At 35.9% G+C, this 24,246-nt stretch overlaps 1 protein-coding gene across 9 annotated transcripts in view; it reads left to right on the forward strand.

The window, feature by feature from the left end:
- The window catches only part of DDHD1 (DDHD domain containing 1), a 124,665-nt gene that overhangs the window by 55,399 nt on the left and 45,020 nt on the right, over positions 1-24,246 (forward strand). For 3 of the 9 annotated variants that reach the window (XM_055289330.2, XM_055289332.2, XM_063645583.1), the window contains exons 2-6: positions 7,613-7,786; positions 8,412-8,432; positions 15,517-15,618; positions 18,150-18,278; positions 19,659-19,806. In XM_055289330.2, coding sequence (XP_055145305.1) covers positions 7,613-7,786; positions 8,412-8,432; positions 15,517-15,618; positions 18,150-18,278; positions 19,659-19,806 — 574 coding nt within the window. The remainder of the gene's footprint in view (positions 1-7,612; positions 7,787-8,411; positions 8,433-15,516; positions 15,619-18,149; positions 18,279-19,658; positions 19,807-24,246) is intronic. The other 6 variants (XM_055289333.2, XM_055289335.2, XM_055289331.2 and 3 more) reach the window with 3 other exon arrangements.

The raw sequence follows: 24,246 nt of genomic DNA on the forward strand, positions 1-24,246 counted from the left end.
TTCCATGTGTTATAGTGGACATCATGAAATAATTCATAGGCTTCTTCCTAGTTTTTCTTAGTCCTCCTAGCACACAAGTTAGCAAATGTCTGCGGCACCAATCTCCATGTTCTGATTCTGTGTCCCAATAAGGGTCTACACTGGGAACTGGCTGCTGGCCTGTGGGGAATTGTTCCCTTTCCTCTTTTGTCATCCTATCATTGACCTGAGATACCAGAGATTGCCAAACTCTCAGGCTGCAACTATGGTGGCACTTCTCTCATTGGGGTCAGTCTGATTTAGTAGTAACATTATATCTCTCCATGTCAGATCAAAGGATTGTCCCAACCTTTGTAAAACATCAATATAGCCATCAGGATTATCTGAGAATTTACTTAGGTCTGTTTTAATTTGCCCTAAGTCTGAGAGAGAAAAAGGTGTATGCACTCTGGCTGGACCGAATTCTCCTCCTCCCACTGCTTGGAGGGGGCATAATTGGGGAATATTGGCACTCTTTGGTTCATTGTTTACCCCTTTGTCTATCTCCTTTTGGACTGTTTGGATTGAAGGGGGGTCTTTATTAGTTGGGGAAGGAGTCGGGAACACTGGAGTAGGGAGGTAGACTCCAAGGACTTCCTGTAGGGCATAAATCACACTTTTTACATAATTGTGAGTTGTCTCTTAATGAAAAGAAGGTTTGTACATACGGCACTTCACTCCATTTGCCTTCTTTTCTACAAAAGAGGTCTAGCCGTAAGATGGTGTTATAATTTATACTTCCCTCAGGAGGCCAGGTTTCTCCCCCTTAAAGTGAATATCTGGCCAGGCGGTACTGTAGAAGCCTGTAAGTCATTTCTTTCTTAGCGTCTGAAGGTCAAATTGGTCCCAATTCTCCAGAATACATCTTAGGGGCGTTTTTGCCTTATGGGGAATGTTTCCCATCCGAAAAAAGAACATAGGGATGCCAGCACCCTTAGTCATTTTCCGATGAGCATTAGTCCTAGAGCGTCCTCTATGGTCCTAATGCTTATTCCTTTCCAGGGTGCGTAACCACCCATGGACCTCTGCTTATCGGATTAGTTACGCCCACCGATGTAGCAGTCCTGCACCCCTTTTCCCACCTTTCTTGATCACAAAGAAAGGGGTCCGGGCTGCTGGATTCTAGTGGTCCTTTATCAGAGTGCCAAACATTGCCTTTGTGCTCAGGGGTGAGTCCTAGAGCTGGGCTGGGTTCCTGAGTATTTCATAGAACCCAGCTGCCTCATCAAGATGCACTCCCATAAACAACAGTTCTTATGCACATTCATTTCAGAGAGGGTGTAGGTAACCTTTTGAGTCAGGATTTAGGTAGTCTTTTTGGATTCTGTAAGTACTTTAAGGCTTGGCTGAGTGCAAACATCTGTCATGTTTGAGCAGACCAATTATTAGGTAATTTTTCTAACTCTGCATCCACAAGAGTCTCCCTATCAATTACTGAATACCCATTTTGGTTTTTTCCTCAATCACCTGGGAGGAACTATGTCTCGTCCTGTCCTGAAGGGAATTCCTCCTAGGTCTGGTCGGACCTTTGTATGTTACTTCAGATTTAAATCCCGTTAGGAAATTTGCTGGGTTAAGGGAATTATCAGTGGTTAGTGTTAAATTATCTTATTTTTTTTTAACAGAATAGCCCTATACTTTAAGATTTTTTAGTTAGTAAGCTACCTTTTTGCTTTTTTGACTTAGAATAATTCTGAACTGATGAGGTGTGCTCACAATGAGGTTTCCTTTAAAAGCTACTTTTCTACTTTCTTCTGTTAGCAAAGCAGTTGCCGCTACAGATTGAATGCATCCGCAGGTTACTGGGTTAAGGATTTTTGATAGGAAAGCTACGGATTGTCAGTGGTCTCAGTGTTTTGAGGCTATGCCCGTGTTTACACTAACAACAAAGTAGTACTGGAGTGTTGTAGGGTCACAGAGACCACCTTCAATTAACAATTATAGGTTTTAAAGTTACCCTGGCTTTTAAAGGAATAGAGCCCACTGTTTGTTTTTTATTTTTTATTTTATTTTATTATTATACTTTAAGTTTTAGGGTACATACCTAATGCTAAATGACTAGTTAATTTTTTTTTACTATTTCTTTCTCTTTCTCTGACTCCCTCTTTGTCTCTCCTGTCTCTCTCTCCTCTGCCTCTCCTCTGTCTCTCTCTCCTCTGTCTCTCTCTCTCTCCTCTCTCCATCTATCCTCTGTCTCTTTCTCTCCTCCGTCTGTCTCTCTTCTCCATCTCTCTCTCTCTCTCCTCTCTCTCTCCTCCTCTTAGCCATTACAAACTTGGAGCCCCAGCAAGGGTGGTGGGGAACGGGTCCCACATAACTGCTCATTTTGAGAGCTGTGTACCTAAATCAGGAGGGACACCAGGGATAAAGACTCCCTGGGTTTGTAGCCTAGATGCCTACGGACGCAGCGTAGAGCTTCCTTAGATCCCTTTGGAGATACAACTTGCTAGAGGAAATGAAAGTCTGAACCGTTAGTATTTAGGAGGCAGGGATCAGAGGAAGTAGATTCAGAGGTAAGGAGAATTTGGGGGCTACACTTTCAAGAAAGTCGTGGTCGGGACACACAAGGTATGGGTCGGAAGGAAAGGTAGGGGCGCACACATGGGCAACTGTTGAATAGAGACTTCTGGCTGTGCCATGATCTCAACCGGCTAATGCTGGGAGTTTGGGACGACAGCTTTCTGCCTCTAGTTGGCCCTCGGCTTCCCCAGGAAAATTGAAAGTGGAAGCTGGTTCTAGGCAGACAAATGCTCCCAACCCAGAAGGGTTGGGGATTGTTAGAAAGCCTTTCCCTAGACAGCCTCACACCTGAGTCTTAAGTCTGGCAGCCATCATTTTTAACTGGCTGACAGGTGCCCCGTATTTTCCTCCAATTCTAAGGAAGGATAGGACAGAATAGCAAGTGAAAGTGGTCCAATATTACTGTTTTGGAGGTCCCTTCGTGGTCGCCAAATGTTACCGGGGGTCCTTGCTCCCAGAGCTCCCAAGAGGGGGTGGACCCCTTCCAAGATGGTGGCAAGCCTTGCGTTTTCTGACCTGGGGTTCTTGGCCTCACAGATTCCAAGGAATGGAATCTTGGGCCATGAAGTGAGTGTTATAGCTCTATTAGAAGCCGTGGGTCACGGAAAAGAACCTTGGAACCCAGTGACTAGTGTTCAGCTCAATTAGGATGAATCCAGGCACTTAGCTGTGCAGGAACAATGGCAAGCCTTTAGCCCAGTTGGGAGCAGCAGTGGGCGCCTCACTGGATCAGGAGCACAGTGGACACCCTGCCGCATCCAGAGGGATGGAAGTCAGTGGCAGGTCTGCAACGGTGGCAAACAGCAGTGGTGGACAGGGAACGAAAGCTCAGCTCAAGCCGTAACAAACACGGGCCAGAAAAGAATGCAGTTGCAAGATTTAATAGAGTGAAAACAGAGCTCCCATACAAAGGGAGGGGACCCAAAGAGGGTAGCTGTTGCCGGCTTGAATGCCTGAGTTTATATCCCGATCATTGTCCCTCCCGCTGTGCTCTCAGGCAATAGATGATTGGCTATTTCTTTACCTCCTGTTTTTGCCTAATTAGCTTTTCAGTGAGCGCTCTTTACTGCCTGATTGGTCAGGTGTGAGCTAAGTTGCAAGCCCCGTGTTTAAAGGTGGATGTGGTCACCTTCCCAGCTAGGCTCAGGGATTCTTAGTTGGCCTAGAAAATCCAGCTAGTCCTGTCTCTCAGCACGATCTCAGCTCACTGCAACCTCCGCCTCCTGGGTTCAAGTGATTCTCTTGCCTCAGCCTCCCAAGTAGCTGGGACTATAGGTGTGTATCATCATGCCTGGCTAATTTTTGTATTTTTAGTAAAGATGAGGTTTCACCATGTTGGCCAGTCTGGTCTCAATCTCCTGACCTCAGGTGATCCTCCTGCCTCGGCCTCCCAAAGTACTGGGATTACAGGCATGAGCCACCGTATCCAGCCACAATTACAAGTTTTAAATTGGATGCTTTTCTGATTGGTGTGATGAAGTCTCCAGCCATCCTGCTCCATCCTGCCCAGGATGGGAGTTACTCCTTTGTCTAGGATATGCAGCTGTTTATGCCACTTGTCCATTAGTCATTTAGTAGCTGTCTTGGTTATCAGATCAACTGTGGTGGTTTTGAAGTGCTTTTATTCAAGTTACCTTTATTTTATTTAATAATGGCTCCAAAGTGCAAGAGTGGTGATGCTAGCAGTTATAATTATTGGATTTTATTATTAGTTGTTGTTAATCTCTTATTGTGCCTAATTTATAAAGTAAGCTTTATCATAAATATGTATATATTGCAAAAACATTATAAGGTTCAATACTATTTAAGGCTTCAGGCATCCAGTGGGGGTCTTGGAATGTATCCCCCACAGACAAGGGGGGACTACTGTATATTAATTACAAGGTGCCCATGGGAGAATAGATTAAATAAAAATCTAATAAGAGCCACTGATAAAAGGAAGGAAAACAACCAAGAGAATGTAAAAAGTAGTTTAAATTCAATACAGGCAAAAGAAGACCTAACATACTTAAAATTGGAGTCCCTGAACAAGAAAAGCAAATCACTAGAACAGAACTAAATAAACCATAACTCAACACTTTTCAGAAATAATAGGAAATTTCAAATTTTATATATTAAAAGGCCCCATCATGGACAGATTAATACAGAACAGCTCTGAGTCATAGCCTAGTAAAACTATTAGATTTTAAAGACTTTTTTCCTGGGCCTCTTGAGAGGGGAAAGAAGATTATATTATTAATAAAATCAGGCTGACATCAGATTCCTTAAGAACAGTATTTTTTTTTTTTGGTCTCACTCTGTCACCCAGGCTGGAGTGCAGTGGCATGATCTTGGCTCACTGCAACCTCCACCTCCCAGGTTCAAGTGATTCTCATGCCTCAGCCTCCTATACCTGGGATTATAGGCATGCACCACCATGCCCAGCTAATTTTTATATTTTTAGTGGAGATGAGGTTTTGCTGTGTTGGATAGGCTGGTCTTGAACTCCTGGCCTCAAGTGATCCACCTGCCTCAGCCTCTCAGAGTGCTGGGATTACAGGCATGAGTCACTGCGCCTGGCCTAGAACAATATTCAAAGGAAGGCTACAGTAGAGCACCATTTTTAAAAACTCGAAGACATAAAGCACAAGCTAGCCAACCTGTCTTTAGAGTATCAGGTAAACAGTTTGAACACACAAGAATTTAGGAAATATGTGGTGATAATTTACTATATTTAAATGTAGATCCAAGACTTAAAACAGTGTTGGGGACATAGATGTAATTTTTATATGTTCTGACAAAGTAAAAAGAATAAAACTAAAAATAAGTGGGTGAACAAAGAATTAAGATCATTCTCCACAATATAGGTAATAAGTGAGAGTCATACAATACCTTTTAAGTGGATTGACCAGATAATAAAAGGTAAAGTAAGCAAAAAGTCGATTTGGGTTACTCTAAAACACACACATATACACACACACCACCACCACCACCACCACCACAGGAGAGAGAGAGAGAGAGAACCACTGGAACAAAAAATTAAAATTTTCCTAACTACCAAAAGAAAGTACAAAAAATCAAAAAATAGCAGAAATACCACATAAAGGAAAAAAAAAGAATAAGTATGAATAACAAACATGGTAACTATAATATAGAGTTGAGTTCAAATATGTCAATCATATTAGTAAACATAAATGGGCTTAACTCATCTATTAAAATAAAAAGATGTTCAAATGGCTTTATAAAGCAAAACCCAATTCTATGCCTTACACAAGAGACATATAAAACAGTGATTCCAACCATCAAAAATAAAGGAATATATAAAGATATTACAGGCAAATGGAAAAAGAAATCAGGAGTTTCCATTTTGATAAACAAAGTATAATCCAGGCAAAAACTATTCAGTATGCTAGAGTATATTTATAATGGTTGAAGCCATAATTCACAATGAAGTTATAATATTTTTTAGTATCTAGGTACCAAATGACACAGCAAACACCTAAATATACCAGAATCACTATAGCAGAATACAGTAGAATGCAAGTAGCAATAGAAACACATAATAGAAAATTTTAAATACATCAAAGTACAAATCTGGTATGACAAGATGTCTCAAGATCATCTAGTATATTTATTGTCTCAAACCTGAAGTTAGCCATTTTTTTCAAGGACTTTTGGTTTCTTTTAATGGGAAATGATATTTATAGTTCACAATCTTTATATTAGGAGTGTTCACTTATACTGGGTTTGTCTTCAGTTCTAGGCCTTTACTAGGACATTTTTTCAAAGAGAAAATACATCATTAGTCCATACTGAAGTTTTTAATTAAAATTTATGATTACAAGCTTTTTTATTTATTTGATTTTTATATTTGTATCTCTTTTGTCTTATGCTTAAAATCTAGGTTCCTAATGATATTAATAAAATTAATACATTCATCTTAACCTACAGTTCCAAATTAGTAATACAAATAGTATTACTAACAATATGGTTATTGCAAAAGGTTTAAGATGTTTGCAGTTCTTTTTCTCCATATTTTATTTCCAAATATGTATGTACAAATGACGGAGTTTTAAATTCACTTGAAATAATTTCTCTTTATGTGATTAAACCACCAGCATTCTACATAATTAGATCCATTTGTTTCATTTTGCTTTTTACTTTTAGGGTTTTGTTATTTTTATTTTATTTTTGCTTTATTAAAAAATTGTTTTAAAGAATTCAAGATAGCTTAGCTGACAGTTGTGGTTTATTTTAAATAACAACTAAAAGTCTTATGTTTCTAGGGATAGTGTTTCATCAAAAGTTAGCCAAGAAAATTTTTCTTGATTTTTTTTCCCGAAAGTAGATGAAATATTTACTAATATAATAGTTTCATTTATCCTGTATATGTACTAGAAGCCTCTAGTCTCCAAGGCAGCTCTAAAAAGTGCCACACACTACTACCACACACACTATTTCTAAATACTATTCTGGATTTTATATTAATATTTTCTAAGACATTGGAACTATCATCAGAGCCTTGCATGAAACTCGTTTTAACAAACGCTTAGCCTACTAATTTTGGTTACTGAGAGTCTCAATTATATACATAGCTGCTCATCTATTTTTCCAGTGCTAAAGTGATTTTTAGGCATAATAATTTAATATAAGTAAAAGTATATGCTATAGAATATGATACACTCTGGCTCAAAGTCTGGATTTTACAACTTTAAATGGGCCAGGCGCAGCAGCTCATACCTGTAATCCTAGCACTTTGGGAGGCCAAGGTGGGCGCATCTCTTGAGCCCAGGAGTTTGAGACCAGTCTGGGCAACATGGCAAAACCACATCTCTACCGGAATAATATAAAAATTAGCCTGGAAGGTCAAGGCTGCAGTGAGCTGTGGTCACACCACTGCACTCTATCCTGGGCAACAGAGCGAGATAAATATCTCAAAATAAATAAATACAAATAAAAGTTTAGATGATTGTATTGGGTCATGAAAATCTGTTTTTGTGACAGCAGTAGCAAAATATAAGATTGTAGATACTATGTTTCTTTTGGGGAAGTTGAATCTTAACATGTGTATAATTCTGTGATTTCTCTTTTTCAGAGGCTGATAAAATACCAGTAATGCGTGGACAGTGGTTTATTGATGGCACTTGGCAGCCTCTAGAAGAGGAAGAAAGTAATTTAATTGAGCGAGAACATCTCAATTGTTTTAGGGGCCAGCAGATGCAGGAAAATTTTGATATTGAAGTGTCAAAATCCATAGATGGAAAAGATGGTAAGATCAATTGATACATTTAATATATTCTACAAACCAAGTAAGTTGTTGATGAAGTTTAGTTTGTAAATTTGACATAATTCAGGAGGTTTAGAATTAGAAAATTTGATTTTTTTAAACATTTGATTATTCTAGAATTTTAAAATTAACTGCTATAAATATCTGAACTATCTCAATTTTTATTTTAATGTGTATGGTAAGTGTCATAATATTAACACAGTTTACTATAAATGTACAGATTGTTACAATGCACTCCCTATTTAATCTTTTTTAGTAATTTTTTAGTTATCAAAGGAAATTGAACTTAATCAAAAAATTCCTTGTCATTATATCAAAAGACAAGTTTCATTAATATTTCAATGTTCTTCTCCTGAAGTTCAAAAAAAAAAATCTTTAATTATCTTTGTGTATCTCTCAGCTATCCCCTATTGAAAACCATATCAAGTTTTAATTTGAAACAATCTACTCCTTACATTTCTTTATTCAGCACTTGCATATTTTTGTAACAGTTAAAATATTATATAGTAGCTAAGATTGCCATGTTTTCATTGTGTGTCTAAATCTTAAGTAAACTTCAAAATATGTGGTAAAGTTAAAAATACTTCTATTGTTCCATTTACTGCAGGCAGTGGGATCAACTATTCTGGTGAGTATAACTGTACAGGTAGATTAGAATTTGTAGATTTGTCTGAAGTTTTTCTTCTAAAAGCGTTTCTTCATGCTAGCCTTTATTTAGGAGGTTTCTTGGCAAGCTCTACTGAATCTAGTGAATTAAAATATTAATTGATTTTTTCCCCTTCCCATCCTAAAACATCTCTAAAGCAGAAAAACTCAATATTGATCTGTAATTTACAGAATGAAGATTGAAAAAAATGAATTATGTGGTTGGAAGTAATTGTTTACATAACATAATTAATGTCAGCAGTAAGCTTTAAGTTGGCAGGGGATTTTTTTCTTCTTATTGTTAGTAACACTCCATGTTTTTTCTCTCTTCCACTCTTTGCTCTCTCTTACCTCTCTGAACATATGTATACATTTGTCACAAGCAAGGAAACTGTATTTTAGCTTATATCAAATTAAAATATCATTTGCATCTAGTTGATTAAAAGTCTACATAACTGAGGAAACTTGTGACTTCTGAAAAAATTAGCAATTAAAGCTAACAAATTTATATAATAATAGTTGTCTGTTATGTGCCAGACACCATACTCTGGAAATTCTAAATATATTTTCCTGATCTGTAGAATCAAATATGTCCTTATTTCACTGTAAAATTTAAACTAAAGGTTCTTACATATCAATAAATAAGGAGCAGCCCAGTATAAGAGCTCTAAGTATGTTTCCACAGATTGCCATATAATACTTTGTTCTTCTTATAGTAAAAATAGCAAGTTCTATATATCTGTGATCTTATGGTAGTGACTGAAATATTTTATAACTTCTCATCACTATTGGTCAGAATAATTTCCAAAGTCTACTTCATAGTATTTGAAGGACAGACCTTTTATCATAAAATAATCTTACTGCCATTGGGGAAGTCTGAGTTCCAGATTTTTTTTTTTCCTTCTATTAATTCTCCTAAGTCTTCTGCCTCAAAAATGTCAATTTCACCATCACAAACCCAGTTTAGCCACCTGAATTTCTTATTATTAACACATGAAAAAAATCCAGGAGCTTGGAGGAGAAAGAGGATGAATATGAAAAATATAAGTAGATGGTTCCCCCTTCTCATTCTGTGTTCAGAACTTGTTTTTTTTCCATTTGCTAAGTCATCCTGTGGAGATTAATCATCAGCTCTGTTTCATCTCTAGATTCTGCATGTTTCTAATCTTGTTTTTACTACAATAAAAATTAGAATTTAATATGTCGTTTTTACTTCTGCTTCCTGTCTAAATGCTAAATGTAGCAAGATACTTCAGTTTTTCTCAAAGTGTTTGAATTTAAATAAGACTGATGTAAGAAGATGGTTTATTTGTATTTTTTAGAACATCTTTGTGTATCTGTATGTGTGAGTGTATATTTCAGCTCTAGGGTAGCAATCTCTAGGATATTGTAATATTTTTTGTTATCTTTATGGATATACATGGAGTAGTAAAATTTTAATTAGTAATGGAAAATTATTAAATTATTAGAACACTTTTGCATTGTAATCTTTCAAAAATGATGATTCTTTGAGGTTCATTAGAAGAAAAATTTTTTTTTATAATGTACTATGGCATATAAGATTAAGCATGTTCTGTTATTAGCAAAGATATGTTCAACTGAACATATCTTTGTCATAATTTTTGGTCACTTTATTCAGTATTAAACATATTTATATCTTGTGACATTTGACTTTGAAAATTATGGGAAATTGTGTAGTACATTTGAAAATAATAACAAGTCTTAAGGAAAGAATATTTGCTCTCCAAAAAACTACCATTGTTGGGAAAATAATTCAAACTTACAACTACAAAGACCAAAAAATATTATAATCTTTTTAATTAGTTTACTGTTACCTCTAAGCTTCTGAAATTTTATACTTCATTAGTTTGAGGGAGGAAAGTACCCTTTCCACCTAAATTTTCTCGTGTATAAAGCCTTGACTATTCATATTGTCAGATTTTGAATGATCCCATGTATAGTAATGTGGTAGGCACTTTTGTGAGAGAAATTGACAAGGTTTCTACCCTCAAGGAGTTTTAAGCCTATCAGAGTAGACAAAGCCAACAGATGAAAACAGTTACAAAAGAGTAAGTACAAGAAGACATAGTAGTAGACAGTCAATATTACATATTCTGAAAAGATATTTGGAATAAAGTGAGTAGATAATCACAATGCGGCGGAATTATTCACATAAGGCTTTCTGGAAAAACCTCATTTAATAATTTAAAACATTTTAAAATACTATATTCAGGGATGTTTATTAAATGCTCTGGGGAATATCAAAGAAACTAATAGTTCTTGCCTTCAAGGACATTAAAATAAATAATAATTCCTTTTTCTTCTGACCTTGGCTGTTTGGTTAGGGTTGTTCTTGCCACAAACAGATCAGTGGTACAGTCGTCCTTTGGTATTTGTGGGGGATTGGTTTTAGGCGCTCCCTACCACCACCAGATACCAAAATCTGAGGACATCCAAGTCCCTTTAATAAAATAGAGTGGTATTTGCATATGACCTACGAGCATCCTCTTGTATATTTTATTTTACTTTTTGGAGACAGGGTCTTGCTCTGTCACCCAGGCTGCAGTGCAGTGGCATAATCACAGCTCACTGCAGCTCCTAACTCCCGGGCTCCAGGACCCTCCCACCTCAGCCTCCCAAGAAGGTGTACACTACCACACCAGGCTAATTTTTTTTTTAATTTTTTGTAGAGACAGGGTCTCACTATGTTGCCCAGGCTGGTCTTGAACTCCTGGGCGCAAGTGTTCCTCCTGCCCCAGCCCCCCAAAGTGCCAGGATTACAAGTGTGAGTCACCGTGCCCAGCCCTCTCTTGTATATTTCAAATAATCTCTAGATTATGATACCTAATATTATGTGATGCCATGTAAATAGTTGTATACTGTGTTGGTTTTTGATTGATAATATTTTTTATTTTTGTTTTTTATTTTTTTTTCCCCAAATATTTTTGGTCTGTGGTTGGTTGAATCTGCAGATCAGGAGTGCCAACTGTATTTAATATTTTCCTCCTTATTAACTTTCCTTACTAATCTCAAAATGAGCATTGAATTAAAAAAACATGAAAATTTGGTACACTGTGTAACTCTTTGTAGCATACAAATAAAGATAACCCACAAAAAGATAATGACTTCGTGATTTAGATACTTTAATCTAAATTTAGTTCTCTGTGAGAGTTAAAATGAAAATTGATTTTCTCCTTACTCTACCTCCTGGGCTAGAAAATGTTTAGCAGTTTAACAAATGAAAGCCTATTGTTTCACTTGGGATGAAACATAACAATAGAAATTAAGATGTCAACAAGTAATTTGGTAAACATTAATACTTAAATCTACTGCTGGATTAGTGTTTCACTCATTTTACATCTTATTTATCCAAACATGCATAGTAATCAGTATAAAATAGGTTGAACTGAATGGGTAAGTGCAGCACATCACTCTGCCCAAAAAATGAGTAAACTCAATTCAATCGTGAGAAAACTGATACTGAGGGTGATTCTACAAAATAACTGACTGACCAGTAGTCTTCAAAAGTGTCAAGGTCATGAAAGACAAGTAAATATTGAGGAATTTGTCACAGAATCGAGTAGACTAAGGAGACATGACAGCAAAACACGATGTGGTACCCTGGATTGGATCGTAGAACAGAAAAAGATACTAGTGGAAAAACTAGAGAAACCTGAATAAAGTCTATATATTAGTTGATAGTATTGTACCAGTGTTAATTTCTTAGTTTTGATAATTATACTGTAGTTATGCAAGATACTAACATTAGGAGAAGCTGGATGAAGAATATGTCATAGCTCCCTGTACTATTTTTGCTATTTTTTGTTAAGTATAAAATTATTCCAAAATATAAAGTTTAAGTCTAGTAGAGGAATTAAAATGAAATACTAAAAAATATTCAATTAACCCAAAATAAACCAAGAAAAAGGAACAGAGATACAAAAAACAGATGGGACAAAGAGAAAAATAAATGGAAAAATGGCAGACCTGTTCACCCATATCAATAACAAATATAAATATATTTGTATATATAAGATAATTAATACTCCAATTAAAAGGCAAAGTGACAGATTGTTTAAGAACGCAAGACCTGACTATAAAAATCACAGATAAATTGAAAGTAAAAGATTGGAATTTTTACTGTTCCAGGTAATTTCAGGTGCCATAGCAGCACAGGTGTTGGTGTCTCCATAAAGATTTATGACATTTAACAAGTTGGTGGATGAAGTATGTATTCCTATCACTGTAGCTGAATAAATATACCCCATACTGTGAACATAGCATTTCAAAGCTCAATTAAAAAGATGGAGGGGTGCTCACCTTCTAACTAGCTTTCCTTTTCTTCTCTCTTTGGTGACTAAGGATTCCCACCTTCTAGCTTTTAGTTATTGTTTAATTTTTATAAACTTATCTAACTTTATTGCTCTGAGGTCCAAGAAAGATTGCCAGGAATTTTCTCATTATAGTTGGCAGGTTAGAGATGTGTAAGACTGCTTCCCTGGGGTTGGAATTTTTCAGGTTGCCAGCTTTTCTAAAGGGAAAAATTAGTTTTTCTGTTGTAGGAATTAGTATGTCATCAGCAGCAGTAACCCTCTTTTGTGATACTCTTGTGCCTTCAGAATTATATAATGTAGAAAGTTTCTTTAAGATATAGTAAGGAAATTTATTGGAAATATTTTTAGTATTTTAAATCTTTTTCGGCCGGGCGCGGTGGCTCACGCCTGTAATCCCAGCACTTTGGGAGGCTGAGGCGGGCGGATCACGAGGTCAGGAGATCGAGACCACGGTGAAACCCTGTCTCTACTAAAAATACAAAAAATTAGCCGGGCGTGGTGGTGGGCGCCTGTAGTCCCAGCTACTTGGGAGGCTGAGGCAGGAGAATGGCGTGAACCCGGGAGGCGGAGCTTGCAGTGAGCCGAGATTGCGCCACTGCACTCCAGCCTGGGCGACAGAGCGAGACTCCGTCTCCAAAAAAAAAAAACAAGTATTTTAAATCTTCTTCATTGCTATGTAAGACTTTAACATATTAAAATTTTTATTGAATGTTAGCATTAATAAATTAGCATTTGCAGTTGTGTTTTGAGCTTATGCATCTTTTGCTAATACTATGTAAGAATTTCTAACTAAAACTTTATTTTAAAAAAAGAAAATTAAATAGTGCTTTCTGGCACTTGAATTTTCTTTAACAGTGATCTTTCTTTGGATCGATAGTAAACTCTTTTTTTCCTCTACTGTACTTATCATAGTACCCCTAATTCTGTGCTTTGGGTTGAAAAAGTTAAGCTCTGTATGCTACAGGATGTGTAATAAATAGAGCAAATGACTTTCAAGTGAAAATGAGAATTACATTTGAAAAGAACCATGTCTGTGTAATTTTGTGAAAATGTTTTAAATATGTTTCTCTGGAGGATGAAAAAAATTTTTTTCTTTGTTTCTCTGTGTATGGGGTGTTTGTCTTTTTTTTAATCCTTAAATTATACTATTCTTTTAGAAAATAAAGCCTTCATTTGTGTATCTTGGCTAGCTTTCTGAAAGCGTTTACGTAATTTTAAAACATGGTCAAATGGTCCATACATTTCCCATTTCGTTCTCTTTTAATAATATGGAATTGGTTCACGTTAGTTTTACTACCAGATCTACAAAATCTAGTTTTTGTTTCAAGCAGTAAAGTCTCAAGTTTGTGTCAGTTTGATTTACTTTGATATATTAGCATCTTTTTCCTAATGAATTTTTTGTTTAAAACTGTTTCCTGGTCTAAGTGGGACATCTGCTCCTCAGTAACTGACCAGAAGGCACATGAAAGAAGAAACATTTTCAGTGAAGAAAATTGCATCAGTTGTCATTTTCTACCTCTCTGTGACAAGGAAATGTTTTTATAATCCTGATGTAGCAACCCAGCTTTTAGTTCTAGTTTATAGTTTTTGTAGCCATCTAATTACATATAGATATAGTTATTGTGTCTTGTAAGCATTTCTCAATTACTTTTACTACACAAATCTTTGTATATACTACATCTGCATATTCAACAGATTTGTTACATTTCTAGTATTATAAAACAGGAATTAAATATTTTTGTATTTGAGCAGTATTTAACCTTTGAATGTCACATTAATATTAGAAGGGAGTGAGGATGAAAATCAAATGTATTTGAACATAAATTTGAGCTAATCAAAGATTCTGTAATTTATTAATTGGTGAGAAACTAATTTGTAAGGTTCAAGTTCAAGTGAACTTTTAAATAATTACTTACTTAAAATATAAAGAAATTTATATAACTACCAAAATTTGACAGGGAAAATGTTGACTTTAAGGTTATCTACTGATTTGCCAAATATCAAGTGTATGCCTAGCTTTACTCTATGTTGTCTGTTTAGTGCTTACAAGTTGTCACAGCATACATTTTTACTAATGACCTTTTTCATTATTTTATTACAGTCTTTTCAAAAGCGAAGTTAAAAGCAGAGCTTCCAGTTTGATTTTTGTTTTTTAGTAAAAGTTTTGTTTTTTAAAGTCTTTTAATAACTTGGAGTTGAGAAAATAATTTTTTTTTTTCCCTAAGGGAAGGTTCCATTATACTTCAGTAGTGGAAAGCATCTAGTAGAATGTATGCTGTGGTATCTTCTCAGGAAGGTTGCATTAGATATGTAAAATGTTATGTATTGCATTCTCAATTTGTACATCAGCTGTTGGCTATGTCAGTCACAAATTTGGTGAGAGTAAATAACCTTAGTGTTGTAAAGATGGAGTTTATAAATCTCTTAGCATTTGAAAATGTTATGTTCTTTTTTAAAAATTCTTTCTATGCAAAGACATTAAACATGATAATCACAGTTGTTTTTAATAAATTTAGATATCATTTGCCTTTTTTCTTTCAGTAACAGCAGCTATTTGATAAACATTATACTAATGTTTTGCTTTACTGATTCTTAGAAATCATATAAATGAAGCATTTAGAATAATGTTTTTCAAATGCAACTCATTTTTTAAAGTTAATACTAGAACAAAAAGGCAAAATGGCAAATCTCATTTAAAATTTACTTTGAAGCTCAGTGTTTTTGCTTTCTTAGTTGTCTACCACCTCCCTCCCTTCTCCCTCCCTTCTCTGTTCAAATGGAGAAGATATAAGGAGAGTACAGATGCGGCAGGTCTTAAACGAAAGCGTTCCCAAGGTACAGTAATTGTAGTTTTATTTCTCCATGTAGTTATATTCCTGGCTTATAGTATTCAGTTGCATTTAAAGCATAGAAATTATTAGTTTTTTAAAAATGTGCCTATTGTACTATTTTGTTTACTGCTACTTTATTATATGTATAAATATTGGTAAACAGTGTGTATAGTCCAGTAACAGGATATTCAGATGTTCCCCAACATTAAAATGGTTTACTTTAAGATGATATGTGAATGATTTAAGGAGGAAAAGAATTTTTCTGGCTTAACACTCATCTCTAAATATCTTGGTCTCATAGTTTAAAGTTTTAAGCATCTGTTGCTCACAACTATTTTAACAAAAATGTGGTTTAGAAACATATAAGAGCTTGAAGTAGTGGCATGGATCAGATATGTAATTAGAAAAGTGATTGTTAAACCCTTGCAAAAGATTTTTTTACTTTATGAAAAGTTCTTTTATTTAAAAAGCTGACCTTATACATTATTTTCTTGGAACTGAAGATATAATTTATGTTTATTATGTTAATTGAATTTTGATCTGGTGTACAGTGTTAGTAATGTGCTGTGGCAGGTAAGTAAAATATAAATTGGTTTTTCATAAACTTTTGAAGTTGCACACTTACTATAACTAAGAAGTACAAGTCCTCATAATGTACTTGTATCCTAGTAGGGAATAGGTTTTCATAAAAATGTCTTATGATCATACATCTTGACCAGAGCTATATGTTTTTATATTTAGCTTGAGGTTATTTTCAGCCCAACTTTAAATCAGAAGAGTTAGACTCTGCCAGTAGCTAACTCTGTGGCAGGTCAGTTTGTCTCTTTGTACCTCTGTATTTTTGTAAGTAAAATGGGAGATAATATTTTGCCTTGAAAGAATTTTAAGAAAATAAATCAAGCATAGTGATTTGAAGGTACTTAGCTTTCTGAAGATGGGTATGTTAATTTTTCCTACCTATATAACAGAGCTATAAAGGAAAAGCTTAAGGCCCTCAAAACATAAGAATTATCAAATTATGAGTTGATAGGTATATTATATCAGTTTCTTCACTGCTTCCACAAACATTGCTGTATTTGTGGTATGTGCCAGACACTGTGATAGGACATTCTGTTTGGTGCTAGGGATATAAGAAATGATCAAGACACATTCCCTGGCTCCTGGGGCTTATGAATTCCTAAAGAAAATAGGTTTGGAATTTTTTTAAGGCCTCATTTTCACCAAGCATATCCCCAGTTACAGAAATGCAGCAACCATACTGATTTTTTTTTTTTTTTTGAGACAGGATCTCTCTGTGTTGCCCAGGCTAGAGTGCAGTGGCATGATCATAGCTCATTGCAGGCTTGACCTCCTGGGCTTATGCGATCCTCCTGCCTCAGCCTCCCAAGTAGCTGGAACCACAGGCACATATCACCGTTCCCAGCTAATTTTTTAGTTTTTTTTTTTAGAGACGGGGTCTCATTATTGTTGCCCAGGCTGCTATCAAACTCCTGGGCTCCAGTGATCCTCCTGCCTCAGCCTCCCAGAGTGCTGGATTACAGGCGTGAGTCACTACACCCAGCCAACCATACTGATTTGAACATCATGGCAGAAAAACACTTCCTTAATTTTGTATTACTAAAATATCTTTCAGTTTTGGATTTCTGCTATGATGAGCAACATCCAGTAATTATTGGCTTTACTATCCATTCCAAAAATACCTCATTTGCTAATAGATTATTTTTTTCCCAGTTTAAAGGTAAATTTTTTTCCCCCTGAGTCTTACTTTGTCTAGCACTTAGTGAATTTTTTTTTTTTTTTTTTTTTGAGACGGAGTCTTGCTCTGTAGCCCAGGCCGGAGTGCAGTGGCACGATCTCGGCTCACTGCAAGCTCCGCCTCCTAGGTTCATGCCATTCTCCTGCCTCAGCCTCCCGAGTAGCTGGGACTACAGGCGCCTGCCACCATGCCTGGCTAATTTTTTTTTGTATTTTTACTAGAGACGGGGTTTCACCATGTTAGCCAGGATGGTCTCGATCTCCTGACCTCGTGATCCGCCTGCCTCGGCCTCCCAACGTGCTGGGATTACAGGCGTGAGCCACTGCACCTGGCCACTTAGTGAAATTTTTACAAATCCTTTGATATTTTTAGTAAAATCAGTAGAAGAAACTGAAGTTAAGTTGCTCTGTCAAAGCTATTGAGGGCTTGAGGTACATATGCCTTAGACCCGATGAAGAGTCAGCCACATCACCCGGGAAAGCAGTTGTTTAATTATCAAAACACATAGAAGCTATATATTAGAGGTCAAAATTATGATAGTTAAGTCACTCAGTGGTTTAAAAAGTTGCCATTCCCTGTAGCAGGATTATTTGTAAAATAAAGTCCCTATCCATTACTTGCTTCACATAACTTTTTTTTAATGTGAAATAGTGTTTTATTGAATTAAGTTCCATATCTGAGTTTGTTAGATAACATTGATTTTAAAATCTGAGTGTTATAATTTTTCAAACAAAGTTTGTCTTGGAGACCTTCAAATTAGCTTTTCCTTTTTGCAATAGCTGTTCATAGTTTCAAGTTGAGTCGAAACCATGTGGACTGGCACAGTGTGGATGAAGTATATCTTTATAGTGATGCAACAACATCTAAAATTGCAAGAACAGTTACCCAGAAACTGGGATTTTCTAAAGGTAAAATTGTTAAATATTACTAGAGCTTATCAAAATTTTGGGAATCTTTTTCTCTTATATTCAAAATAGACAATTCATATTGTTTTTGGTATGTTTTAAATATATTAAATTTAGTGACAGATTCCTTTTTAAATGAAACTTTTATTAAGTTGATTGAGTTGACATGTGTTCATCAAGGAATAATTATATATTTAGAATGATTTGACAAAATTAATAAATATCTTTTATACTTCTAAAAGCACGAAAGCTGTTAAACCTAAAATGTGGCAGTTGAAATAATAGTGTCAAGGAAGATGAAGACTGAAAGTTTTCCATTGTATTTAGTGACCTGGAGGTCATTGGTGACTTAGATGGATTGATGGGGCAGAAACCAGATTGGCATGGGTTGAAGCGTAAGTAGAAGGTAAAGCAATGGAAGCAATGAGAATAGACAACTCTTTTTTTTTTTTCTTTTATTTTTAAGATGGGATCTCACTGTGTCCCCCAGGCTGGAGTACAGTGGTGTGATCATAGCACATCATAACCTGGAACTAATTCCTGGGCTCAAGCAATCCTCTGAACTCAGCCTCCTCAGTAGCTAGGATTACAGGGATGCATCACCATGCCCAGCTAGTTTATTTTATTTTTTTTTAGAAACAGAGTCTCTTTATGTTGTCCAGGCCGGTCTCAAATTTTTGGGCGCAAGCCATCCTCTCGCCTTGGTCTCCTAAAGCTCTGGGGTTACAGGCTTGAAATACAGTGCCTGGCCTGACAACTCTTTACAGAAGTTTGACTAAATGAAAGAAAAGAGAGAATGATACCTGGGGAAGATATGAGAGCATTATCAAAAAATAAATGTAAAAAGAATTTTAAAGTTTGATAAAATTTTTATATCCTATTTTAAAATTTTAATTTCATCAATAAGTGTGCTTTGAATATCTTTTTATGTTTATTAGTCAGTTATATTTATTTTCTGAATTACCTTCCATAACTTTAGCTTATTTTGCTATTTGAATAGTTGTCTTTACTTTTTAATTAGTAACCTCTCTTTGTATACTTAAGTAATTAGGGGTTATATTTTGCATATTTTTTTTCCAGTTTGCCATTTCTTTTTTCCTGATATTTTCTTATTATAGAAGCTTTAAATTTTTATATGTTCAGTTTGTCCATTTGTCCTTCTTTCCTTTCTCTTTATGGTTTCTGGCTTTGGTGTTGTGTTCAGTTCACTTTATATCACAGCTGATCAATATATACCTTCTTACAGTTTTTATTTCCTCCCCCACAGCCAGTGAAATTTTTTCATAATACTCCTTTTACTTCTTTTTTTTTTCTTTTAACGTATTGTGGAAAATGCTATTTCTCAGATTAAATAGTAAACTTAGAATCATAATTTTTCTACAGCATCAAGTAGTGGGACCAGACTTCATAGAGGTTATGTAGAAGAAGCCACATTAGAAGACAAGCCATCACAGACTACCCATATTGTATTTGTTGTGCATGGCATTGGGCAGAAAATGGACCAAGGAAGAATTATCAAAAATACAGCCATGTAAGTTATTTGATGAATACATTCTATATCTAATCTAGAATCCAAACTTTCATCCAGGGTATAAGAGATATTAACAGTATACTAATTCCACTGCATGTTCCTCCAGTGCCAACTATTCTAATACCTCTTAAGTCATAGATCAAGTATCTGGACCACATTTTGAGAGGGATTATGTCTACAGGATGATGATGATGTTTGATCTTTCTCCCCACAGTATGGAGAAGAGGGATAAGGAAGCCTTTTTTAATCTAATATATTAAGTTAATTTATAATCTAAGGTTGAAAGCAAGAAAAAGATCTAGTTTTAAGTTACATCTTACTCTGAACTTCAGAAACTAAGAATACTGCAAAGTTGCACAACTCTAAAAGGCTAAGAATTAGCTAGTTAGCAGCTTAACCTATCCGATTAATTGCTACCCAAGGAAACTGAACTCTCAATTTTATGTGGAAAACAGTGGATTGTTTACCAACACACCAGACAGGTTATTTACCTCATTAGTTTATTTATATTCAGCTTTATACTAAAACTTTTTAAGATGTTTTAGGGGTATATGTGATATTTGCGTGTTTCAAAAACATTAACGACTTTGTTAAAAGGGCATGTTAGGGTTAAGGGTTCCACCACAAACTTGGCTCTGAGCTAGCAACCAGTATAAAGAAAAATATAATCAATTATAGATGATGCCAAGGGAACAAGTCTGTTGTTGACAAGTCCAGTTTATTTGATTCTGAGGCTTATAAAGGCTTATTTGAGTCCTTATACAGCAGTGTATGATACTAGGAAGTATGTCCTCAGCAACACCTCTATAATAATAATGCAATGCTGAGTTTTATTTCACTTTTTATTGTAACATCTCTCAATGCCAGCTAATGGATTAAAGTAAAAATACTATTCAACTTTTTTTTTATTATTATACTTTAAGTTCTAGGGTACATGTGCACAACCTGCAGGATTGTTACATATGTATCCATGTGCCATGTTGGTTTGCTGCACCCATTAACTCATCATTTACATTAGGTATTTCTCCTAATTCTATGCCTCCTCCAACCCCCCACCCCGGTGGGGCCCGGTGTGTGATGTTCCCTACCCTGTGTCCAAGTGTTCTCATTGTTCAGTTCCCACCTATGAGTGAGAACATGCAGTGTTTGGTTTTCTGTCCTTGCGATAGTTTGCTCAGAATGATGGTTTCCAGCTACATCCATGTCCCTACAAAGGACATGAACTCATCCTTTTTTATGGCTGCATTGTATTCCATGGTGTATATGTGCCACATTTTCTTAATCCAGTCTATCATTGATGAACATTTGGGTTGGTTCCAAGTCTTTCCTATTGTGAATAGTGCTGCAGTAAACATATGTGTGCATGTGTCTTTATAGCAGCATGATTTATAGTCCTTTGGGTATATACCCAGTAATGGGATGGCTGGGTCAAATGGTATTTCTAGTTCTAGATCCCTGAGGAATCACACCACTGTCTTCCACAATGGTTGAACTAGTTTACAGTCCCACCAACAGTGTAAAAGCATTCGTATATCTCCACATCCTCTCCAGCACCTGTTGTTTCCTGACTTTTTAATGATTGCCATTCTAACTGGTGTGAGATGGTATCTCATTGTGGTTTTGATTTGCATTTCTCTGATGGCCAGTGATGATGAGCATTTTTTCATGTGTCTGTTGGCTGCATAAATGTCTTCTTTTGAGAAGTGTCTGTTCATATCCTTTGCCTACTTTTTGATGGGGTTGTTTGATTTTTTTCTTGTAAATTTATTTAAGTTCTTTGTAGATTCTGGATATTAGCCCTTTTTTAAATGGGTAGATAGCAAAAATTTTCTCCCATTCTGTAGGTTGCCTGTTCACTCTGATGGTAGTTTCTCTTGCTGTGCAGAAGCTCTTTAATTAGATCTCATTTGTCAATTTTGGCTTTTGTTGCCATTGCTTTTCGTGTTTTAGACATGAAGTCTTTGCCCACACCTATGTCCTGAATGGTATTGCCTAGGTTTTCTTCTAGGGTTTTTATGGTTTTAGGTCTAACTTTAAGTCTTTAATCCATCTTGAATTAATTTTTGTATGAGGTGTAAGGAAGGGATCCACTTTCAGCTTTCTACATATGGTAGCCAGTTTTCCCAGCATCATTTATTAAATAGGGAATCCTTTCCCCATTTCTTGTTTTTGTCATGTTTGTCAAACATCAGATGGTTGTAGATGTGTGGTGTTATTTCTGAGGCCTCTGTTCTGTTCTATTGGTGTATATCTCTGTTTTGGTACCAGTACCATGCTGTTTTGGTTACTGTAGCCTTGTAGTATAGTTTGAAGTCAGTTAGCATGATGCCTCCAGCTTTGTTTTTTTGGCTTAGGATTGTCTTGGCTATGTGAGCTCTTTTTTGGTTCCATATGAACTTTAGAGTAGTTTTTTCCAATTCTGTGAAGAAAGTCATTGGTAGCTTGATGGGGATGGCATTGAATCTATAAATTACTTTGGGCATTATGACCATTTTCATGATATTGATTCTTCCTATCCATGAGCATGGAATGTTCTTCCATTTGTTTGTGTCCTCTTTTATTTCCCTGAGCAGGGTTTGTAGTTCTCCTTGAAGAGGTCTTTCACATCCCTTGTAAGTTGGATTCCTAGGTATTTTATTCTCTTTGAAGCAATTGTGAATGGGAGTTCACTCATGATTTGGCTCTCTGTTTGTCTGTTATTGGTGTATAAGAATGCTTGTGATTTTTGTACATTGATTTTGTATCCTGAGACTTTGCTGAAGTTGCTTATCAGCTTAAGGAGATTTTGGGCTGAGACAATGGGGTTTTCTAGATATACAATCATGTCATCTGCAAACAGGGACAATTTGACTTCCTCTTTTCCTAATTGAATACTCTTTATTTACTTCTCCTGCCTAATTGCCCTGGCCAGAACTTCCAACACTATGTTGAATAGGAGCGGTGAGAGAGGGCATCCCTGTCTTGTGCCAGTTTTCAAAGGGAATGCTTCTAGTTTTTGACCAATCAGTATGATATTGGCTGTGGGTTTGTCATAGATAGCTCTTATTATTTTGAGATACGTCCCATCAATACCTAATTTATTGAGAGTTTTTAGCATGAAGCATTGAATTTTGTCAAAGGCCTTTTCTGCATCTATTGAGATAATCATGTGGTTTTTGTCTTTGGTTCTGTTTATATGCTGGATTACATTTAGTGATTTGCGTATGTTGAACCAGCCTTGCATCCCAGGGATGAAGCCCACTTGATCATGGTGGATAAGCTTTTTGATGTGCTGCTGGATTCAGTTTGCCAGTATTTTATTGAAGATTTTTGCATCGATGTTCATCAGGGATATTGGTCTAAAATTCCTTTTTTGTTGTGTCTCTGCCAGGCCTTGGTATCAGGATGATGTTGGCCTCATAAAATGAGTTAGGGAGGATTCCCTCTTTTTCTATTAATTGGAATAGTTTCAGAAGGAATGGTACCAGCTCCTCTTTGTACCTCTGGTAGAATTTGGCTGTGAATCCATCTGGTCCTGGACTTTTTTTGGTTGGTAGGTTATTAATTATTGCCTTAATTTCAGAGCCTGTTATTGGTCTATTCAGTGATTCAACTTCCTCCTGGTTTAGTCTTGGGGGAAGGTGTATGTGTCCAGGAATTTATCCATTTCTTCTAGATTTTCTAGGTTATTTGCGTAGAGGTGTCTATAGTATTCTCTGATGGTAGTTTCTATTTCTGTGGGATCGGTAGTGATAATCTCTTTATCATTTTTATTGCATCTATTTGATTCTTCTCTTTTTTCTTGTTAGTCTTGCTAGCGGTCTATCAGTTTTGTTGATCGCTTCAAAAAACAAGCTCCTGGATTCATTGATTTTTTGAAGAGTTTTTCATGTCTCTGTCTCCCTCAGTTCTGCTCTGATTTTGGTCCCAGCTAGTCTATGCATTTCGGTGACTAATGATATTGATCCAACTTCCTGAATCTATGTATGTAGCCATGCAGGGTATGATTGGCTAAACTTGTCATATTCCCATCCTAGAATCAGATGGAAGTTGACTTCATCTTAACTATAGGAAGAGATGGAGTCACAGATAAAAATCAAGAGCTATTATTGGAAGCAGGATGAATGAATCCAAGGTGGCTCAAAAAAAAACCCAAGTGTCCACTACAGGGAGGATTGTCGTCATTTCTTCATAGACAGGTTAATTTGATGGAAAATTCTACACATAACTTAGTAATCAATGGAAAAATTCATATAAAAGGAATTCTGCATAATAAAAGATAGAAAGCTAGGAAAATCTGTAGGATTTCTTACCATTTCCCTGCTTGCTGTCATTCCTAAGTTCAGTGTTCAGGCCTATACAAAACTTCATCCTTATCAGTGCCATCCTGAAGTTTGTGTGTATTTGTGATTGATTTGACAGCCTTTTGTTCTCTGAGGATTTCTTTAAATCACGTCTTAG

Source organism: Symphalangus syndactylus, chromosome 8 (assembly GCF_028878055.3).
Source record: "Symphalangus syndactylus isolate Jambi chromosome 8, NHGRI_mSymSyn1-v2.1_pri, whole genome shotgun sequence".
Lineage (NCBI taxonomy): Eukaryota > Metazoa > Chordata > Mammalia > Primates > Hylobatidae > Symphalangus > Symphalangus syndactylus.